Source organism: Myotis brandtii, unplaced genomic scaffold, assembly GCF_000412655.1.
Source record: "Myotis brandtii unplaced genomic scaffold, ASM41265v1 scaffold493, whole genome shotgun sequence".
Taxonomy (NCBI): Eukaryota; Metazoa; Chordata; class Mammalia; order Chiroptera; family Vespertilionidae; genus Myotis; species Myotis brandtii.
Genome location: NW_005368827.1, coordinates 2,932,185 through 2,941,089, shown reverse-complemented (window position 1 = coordinate 2,941,089; position 8,905 = coordinate 2,932,185). Strand labels below are relative to the sequence as shown.

The following is an 8,905-nucleotide window of genomic DNA, read 5'->3' as shown; positions in this document are numbered from 1 at the left end:
CTCTGCTCAGCCACAAGCCAGGCTGATGGCTGCCAGTACAGCGGTGGTGGTGGGAGCCTCTCCTGCCTCCTCAGCAGCGCTAAGGATGTCCGACTGCAGTTTAGGCCTGCTCCCCGCTGGCAAGTGGACATCCCCCGAGGGCTGCCGGGCTGCCAGAGGGATGTCTGATTGCCATCTTAGGCCCAATCCCCCGGGGAGCGGGCCTAAGCCAGCAGGTGGTCATCCCCTGAGGGGTCCCAGACTGCGAGAGGGCACAGGCCGGGCTGAGGGACCCCCCTTTACTCCCGAGTGCACAAATTTTTGTGCACCAGGCCTCTAGGCCTATATAATAAAAGGCTAATATGCAAATTGACTGAACAGCAGAACAACCACTTGCTATGACACACACTGACCACCAGGGAGCAGACGCTCAACACAGGAGCTCTCAAGGCTGGTGAGTGCAGCAGCAGTGGTGGGAGCCTCTCCCGCCTCTGCGGCAGCATGGAGGATGTCCGACTGACACTTAGGCATGCTCCCCATGCCATTAGTCGGACATCCCCTAAGGGCTCCCAGACTATGAGAGGGTGCAGGTGAGAGGGTGCAGGCTGGGCCGAGAGACCCCCCTGAGTGCATGAATTTCATGCACCAGGCCTCTAGTTTACTATAAGAGAAATTTAAGCTAACAATTTTGGTTTTAAGGTAAATTAATTTATTTTCAAATACAAAAATGAATTACTTGCATATTAATATAAATAACATCTAAGTAAGTAGCTATATTTTTTTAAATAAAAATATAACATTTTCTTACAATTTTATAAATCTGTTTAAAGTCTGGATTACTAGAAGATAGCTTAATTCTCACATCTACTTCCTCATCGTATCTACTGTGGTGTTTTAGTTGACATTATGTGAAGAAAATACAGCTTCACACAGCCATGCAATTGAAAAGGGATATTATTTCATACTACCCAACATATGACAAGTGGTCATTACTTGAAGGTTAGCTTTAATGTGGTATCAGAAAACACCATGATGAACTTCTTATGTTCTATTACATTAACATTCATTGGTTTATCTTGAACTTTGAATGGATCATTTACCCATGCATCATTTTATCATATTATTTGGAAAATATTTTTCTGAGTTATTTATATCTGTCAGATGATGACACATCACATTATACAATACCCCAAAATTCACATTAGTCATGTTACCACTCCTCTCATCAGAAAAGCCTTTAAATATTGGGAAGATATCAAGTCTATTGTAGTGAATACAAGTCTTACAGTTTTAATTTTACCTCAAAGCTTGATTTTTAATATTTGCAACAAACACCGTAACATATTTCTTTGTAGTGACAGACTCATTGTGCCAATTATCTAGAAAATGTCTGTCACACACCTAGGTTTGAATAACTATAGTTTGTCTGTTCCTCATTCTTTCAAGTGAAAAATACCATTCCTTAAAAGAAGCTGGAATTCAAATAATCACACAAATACAGGGTTTCCTTCAGGTAAATGAAACCATAAATGCATACCATACTTCAGGGTGCATAAAAAGTGTATTATGTGCATTTGACTACACAAAATGTTTAAAAGATGTCTACTGAAGTATCAGAATATAATAAAATTAATTTTTTACTCTTTCTTCAAAGATGTTAAGAGAAATTGTCTTTTAGTAAAAATTTTTTTACTACTATTAAGTGGCAGTAAAAATTACAATTGCTATTAGTTCAGTTTGGTGCCACTGTTTTTTGTTTTGGTTTTGAATCCTCACCTGAGGACAAGCTTAGAGAGAGAGAGATTGGCCGCCCTCTGCACGTGCCCTGAGCGGGTATTGAACCCGCAACCCATGTATGGGCCCTGACCAGGAATCTAACCTGAGACCTTTGGTGCATAGGATGATTCTCCAACTAATTGAGCCATACCAGCAGAGCAGTGCCACTGTTTTGATTAGTCTAAGGTACTAGCAATTCAGCCACCATTGCTTCTGCACCATCAGTGCAGAAGTCAACACAGTTTCAAAAGGCAAATATCTAGTATTACTATGAAGACAGTTTTGATCTGTTAGACTCCTTGAACATGAATTGGGGATGCCCAGGAAACCACATGTCTAGAATTATTCCTCTTTCTAGCCTCTTTTTCACCTGACCCAATCAACTGACAGACACCTATTGATCCTTTAAATTTCCTCAACTCAGCTCAATGGACTCCTCTCGCTTCCTCAGGCAGATTTTTAAATATTCTCTAGGCCTTTGGAATCTTGTGAATTCTATTAAATTTCAATGTTATTCATTTGTAGCTTTCCTCTTAAACTGTGGCCTCTGAAGTTTATGAACTTATATTTATTTTTACTTCCAAGGTGCCTGACAAAATAAAAATTGGAGGACAACAAATGAATAAGTTCATTAATATATTATGGATATAATATGAACACTTCCAACTCTGAATTGCATACGTCTAGGAAAATGGAAGACCAAAGCATATTGTAATGTAAACTTCATATAGATATTCCCAAAGTGAAAACATAGTCTGAACTCTGTAACCAGTACTGTTATAGTTGTATTTTCACACACACACACGCGCGCGCGCACACACACACACACACACACACAGTCAAAATGGTATGTGCTAAAATATATAAATTGGTGTGAAATTATCAATAACCTAGAGAATAAAAGAACAAGAATGTATATTTGTATAGTAAATATGTTTATAAAGTATATACTTGAACTCATTTGGAAAGGCTCTATAGGATCTGAACAAACAAAATGGATTGTGAAGGATATTATATGTTGAAAGAACAAATTGAGCAGTGGCAGATATAGCATGGGGTGTACAGTACAAAGTCTGATCTGAAATATCTATTTTTATGTGAGTAAAAATAGAATTAGATGCTGGAGCTCATATGTTAGCAGGTAAATGTATATTAATATATGTTGACATTTTTATTTGTTAGTCATAAGATAAAAATTACAAAATCACATATGTAATACCTTAATCAATAAAGAAAGTAAAAAAAAAAGAAAATCATTGTTGGCAAAAGTAAGGAAAAATAGGTTTTTATAGATAATTGATGAAAACATAAAATGATATGGTCTTTTTTTGAGAGAAATTCAATCAGCTATAAAATAATAAAATAAACACTGACTTTGCAATTCTATTATTCCTATGATTTTATGCTAAAAATATCATATATGTGAATACACATACTTATATATGCAAATGTTTACTGTGCCATTGTAAATAATGATGAGATACCAGACATAGCCTAAATGTTTATCAATAAGAAAATGGTTAAGTAAATTACTTTATCCTTAGTATAGAATTAGGAACAGGCTTTCAAAAGAATAAGATGCAGCCTTATGTACTGAAATGAAAGCTTTTCAAGATATATTATAGGTGGGAAAAAAGCAACCGAATAATGCATATAGGATCATTCTATTTTTTTTATAACTACCAACAATACTCACACACATGCATAATAAATTCTAGAGGCATAACAATCTTCAATTATGAGTAAATAAATTGAATCAATGTTGTATGCAGAGGCAGAATGATCATTTTTAAGCCCATATAACTTGAAGCCTTTATAATAAATATATATAGTATTTACAATTTAAAATGTAACAAAAGTGATTGATCTCAGTATAGTGAAAATGGAAAAGTGGGGAATATATAGAAATCACATAAAGATAGAAAAAAGAGAGATGCCGTATGAGGAATATGAAGATAGTCCTTATAAAAGCTGGATGATAGGAAAAAGGTTTCTCTAAATTATAAATGGATAATCTACACAATATTATGCTTGAATAAATATTTAAAGTATTTTAAAATAATAAAGTCTTTTAATAACATTTTCTTATCAAGACTGTACATGTATGTATATATACTATATATATTAAAAGATTTATTTGAGGAAACAAATTCACTGAAATAATTAAGAATATCTTCTTTAAAAAAGAAGATATTCTTAAAGATATACTTTTATCCAGTGAAATAAAATTAGTAAGTTTTATACTGAAAATCATTTTCCATGAATTTTAATCGTATTTATAAGAAACATGAGGGAATATATTGAAAGTTCCATGATTAGAGGCAAATAATCATAATGTATATGCTGTCAAGCATGTCAAACTCAAAGGCTAATACAGGCCAAATAAATGAGGCATGCAGCCTGCAGGCTTCAAGTTTAACATGCTTATTGTACATGCTAGCAGTTAATTATTTCTTTGACATTTGGGGGGTTGGATAATTTAGTTGCATTAATTCTTGAATATAAACTTTAGGAAAATGTTATTCCTCCATGGAATTACCACTCTAATTTCTCTACTAATCCAAAGGATACTCGTTTCCATCAAAGTATTTTAAAATAAATTCTTGTACTTACTTTCAACAATTACTTGTCTGTCTTCCCAGTTATCTTTAATAAGCTGTATATTTCCAAAGTGTGCATCACTGTAAAAAATTCGGTTGGTACCTCTTCTTTGTTGATTATAGTCAAAAGCCAAGGCTATGACATTCTTGAAATAATGTGGGTTCTCATATGGCCTTATTGGTGAGTTTAAATTGGCTTCATCAGAAAGATGTATGCTTTTTAATATCGTTCTCCCTGAATACAGCAAATAGCCTTCATGCCTTCGGCAAGTAACTCCATCCTCTGCCAAAGAACCATGGGCACAAGCACAAGTTCTCCAGGAATTTCCTCTATAAAGACAAAGTTGCTGGCATCCACCATTGTCCTTGGCACAAACATTGGTCCCTAAGGATTGAAAAGGGATAACACAGACACACGCATATTTATATCTTTCTTTTGTTTTCCAAATATATTTTTCTAATATAAATATTAAAAAATTAATATTGAATATTTTGTTTTTTATTCTTAATTTTAAAATGGCCATCAAAATCCAAATACTATAAAGTACTGAGTTTTTAAATCACACAATCTTAAAAACTCTGATTTCTTATTTCAAAGATCACATTCTTCTACTTCCCTCACCATCCAAATAAAAGCACTTAGAATTTCCCTTAATCTGCTAGTTAAGTGTATAACTCTTTTTTGAAACTTAATACTGAAAATATAATAAGTTATATGTACTGTAATATTTGGCATAAGTAGCAGATTCACTAAAAATATGAAGTGAATTTACAAAAAAATCATGCACTACTTAATTCTCTATATCTACAAAGCACGTAAAGTATCAAAGGAATTTATGGCTCCAATGTACCTAACATCTTAAGAATATTGTGAATAAGTTTTTTACTCCAGTTTTAGGTGAAGATGTAATATGTTATTAAGATTTCTCCATCAGATTAATTCTCTGTGAATCCATCATCATCTTCAAAAGTATTATATCTTTCTTTGAATATCAAGAAAATTAAATGCATTTTAATGAACATAAGCCAAATATTATTTTAATGGAGGTAATTTAAAAAAAAAAATCCAAATCACTGTCATATCAGTTTCAAAATACACATTTTAAAGAAGTGATGACTTTGGAAATATTTCACACTAACAGCAAACTTCTGGAGCCATAATTACTTTATATATTAAAATATAATAAAAACAAACATTTTACTCTCTAATATCCCAATTTGCTTTGTATTTTTTTCATTGACTATGTGTATCAAGTTTTTCTGTATTACTTAGCCCAAACTATACTGAAATCATACCAGGAATATAATCTGCCCCTATACACAAACTGTCCTAAGCAAATATATCTATATATGAACTACTATACATTTATTTTATTAAGCTACTATATAACTTTTGTAAGAAATTAGACACCCCACCTCCCCCCTCAAAAAAAAAAGGGCTGTGAGGTTTTGGACTCAAATATGAATTAATCCCTAACCTAAGTTTGATAAATGTTAAAAAGAAATGAGAGAAAGAAATAGCATAAAGTATATTTATTATATGAGAAGGCTAACCTTTCTCTCTTACTCGGTTAAAGATTTTAACCTCCTTCAGGTTGACTCCAAGCCCCGTTCTCATGGTTATGGTTTCTGTAGCATCATTTTTGTGGCCCCTCCTGATGGACCCGTTGGCATGTGCTCTGATGAGAAGATGAACATACATGATCAACGCTCTTTGATTCAAACCAAGTCAGTTACTTAAGCTCAAGATAACAGATACCCCAGCAAAAGGGAAAGAAATCAACTCTTCTTCTGTGACATTGAAACGGCTGAGCCTAGAAGAGGAAGAGTGGCCGGCCTTTCCTGCAGAAATTACAAGGTTTTGTGAGATCCTTTTCCCGACCTTGCTAGGGGATGGCTAATCCTACAAGGGTAAAGCAACTAACGGGCACTGAAATAACATTCTGAGTCTCAAAGGCTCATGAAAAAATAAATTACCTGTCAGACCAGTAGATGTAAGCCCCAAAGACGGCAACTGAAAACATATCCACATTGCTCCCTGCCAGCACCATCTCACGATTCCCTCCAGTCTCAAGGTCGATTCTTTCTATTTTGTCTGTGCGGGCATCACACCAGTACAATTTATTTTCCTAAAGATCAATTGAAAAGTAACATTACAAGCTGTATTTGATTGTTTTATTGAGGAAGTAAGACTGTCAGCTCAATGAGTACAGTGATCTTTACTCTTGTTTACTCACTGTTATATCTATGGGAGTAGATAATTAGAATCTTTTTAAAAATGAAAATTAGTGGTATTAAATATTTAATTTATGATGTATATGTGAATACATCATAACTTTCAATTCTGTCCACTGTTAAATATAATAATTCTAATTCAAATTTTAAAAATTATCTTGTGAAACATCTTAAAATATTGATTTATACAAAAGCAGACATTCTTATTTTAGCAATTTTGTAATGTGAAATGTAATGTGGAAGAAAATAAAACATAGAAAGAAAATCTAGAGCATGCTGTAATAAAACATTGAAAAGTAGACTATAGGAAACTCAAGGTGTATAGTCAATGCTTTCTTTTACTCATTCATTCAACAAATATAATATTTGTAATACAATACAGAAATTCATGCTTTCATATAAATAAGATCCATCTTTTCTAAATTATGTCAACTGAAGTTTTTATTCAACTGTTGGATAAAAGCATTGATTAAAGTTGAGAAAAATGTGGCAATTATTAATTCAGATAAAGTGGGGTGTATTCTGTTTGATTGTTTTATTGAGAAAATAAGAGACTGCTAAAAGAGGATTAATCAAGGTGGCAGTTAATGCACTCTAAATATTTAAGAAAGAAAATCCCACAGACCTCATAGTCAATGGAGATGCCATTAGGCCATGCGATTCCCATGCTTACGAGGACAACCTTCTCCGAGCCATCTAAGCGAGCCTTCCCAATGCACGGCATCTGTCCCCATTCAGTCCAGAACAAGTAGCTGAAATTAAGTTGTTGATTTATAGTAGTATGCAGATAAGCACAAAAAAGATATATTGTTAATAACAGCAGTAACATTCATACTAACAAATAAAAATAATGCATCCTAGAAATCAATATACATGTGTGTTTGGTTGCAATAAAATGTTTTTACTATAAAAAATATTTAAGCATTCATAGAATGTGTGGATGAATTCAAATCCTAACAAATGCCTTCAGCACATGCCACTCCCTATCTGAAATTCTCTTTTGCACCCAGCTTGCCTTGTGTGTTTTTTTTATATCTCAAACATCATTTCCTTCAAGAAACCTTCCATGTTCTCTCTGATTATTGCACCATGTAATCTGCTTCATGTCATAGATGAATGAGACTGGCAAATTAAAACTTGTATTTCTGTAGTGCTATTTTTTATTAATATTTTTGTCCTCCCAAACTGTCAGCTCAATGACTACAGTGATCTTTTCTCTTGTTTACTCACTGCTATACCTATAGCAGTAGATAACTAGAATATTTTTAAAAATGAAAATTAGTGGTATTAAATATTTAATTTATGATTATATGTGATTATATCATGACTTTCAATTTTGTCCACTGCTAAATATAATTATCCTAGTTCAAATTTTAAAAAGTATCTTGTTAAGCATCTTAAAATATTGATTTAAACAAAAGCAGACATTCCTATTTTAGCAATTTTGTAATATAAAATGTAATGTGGAAGGAATGTGCAAGAAAATAAAATACAGAAAGAAAATCTAAAGCATGCTGTAATAAAACAGCATTGAAAAGTAAATTGTAGGAAAACAAAAGGCACATAATCGATGCTTTCTTTTACTCATTCATTCAACAAATAAAATGTTTGTAATACAATACAGAAATTCATGCTTTCATATAAATAAGATCCATCCTTTGTAATTATGTCAAATGAAGTTTTTATTCAACTGTTAGATAAAAGCATTGATTAAAGTTGAGAAAACTATGGCAATTATTAATTCAGATAAAGTGGGATGTATTCTGTGCATATTTGAATACATATATATGATAGATCATATACAACAGAAGAAAATGAGATTGCATATAGAAAAATCAAAGGTCTAATTCATATTTTATATCCACTATATGCAGTAATTATTAATGCATGAAAAAAGACACAAACTATATGAAAATATATGTATTCCCTTTATGCATATTGTTTTAATTTATTTTAAAAGTTGATTTTTTTCCTGAAAATTCTGTATAAAATAAATGTTTGGACTTTCATAACCAGACAAAAAAGAGGTGTGGCTAAAATCCCAAGTATATTATTTTGAAGACAGTTTAATTCATATTTATAAAGTCTACAAATCAGAAAGGAAAACCTTTATAGCAGAAGTACAACTAATATTTTATTGGTTAGTTCTGGCATGAAGCAAGCACAAAAATATCTATACTTGTATTAAAGGTAAGATTTTAAAACTTTAAGAGGGACTTATTACATTAAAATTATTTAAAATAACTATTTAACTGGGAAGTAAAATGTACTGCTCCACTTAACATTCTGAGGACAAATTTTAGCATAACAATGCT

At 32.6% G+C, this 8,905-nt stretch overlaps 1 protein-coding gene across 1 annotated transcript in view; it reads right to left on the bottom strand.

Annotated features, from left to right (window-relative positions):
* Positions 1-8,905, bottom strand: part of LRP1B (low density lipoprotein receptor-related protein 1B) — a 1,756,854-nt gene that overhangs the window by 435,664 nt on the left and 1,312,285 nt on the right. The window contains exons 38-41 of the mRNA XM_014548045.1: positions 7,216-7,342; positions 6,333-6,484; positions 5,910-6,034; positions 4,369-4,740 (exon numbers count right to left, since the gene is read on the bottom strand). Coding sequence (XP_014403531.1) covers positions 4,369-4,740; positions 5,910-6,034; positions 6,333-6,484; positions 7,216-7,342 — 776 coding nt within the window. The remainder of the gene's footprint in view (positions 1-4,368; positions 4,741-5,909; positions 6,035-6,332; positions 6,485-7,215; positions 7,343-8,905) is intronic.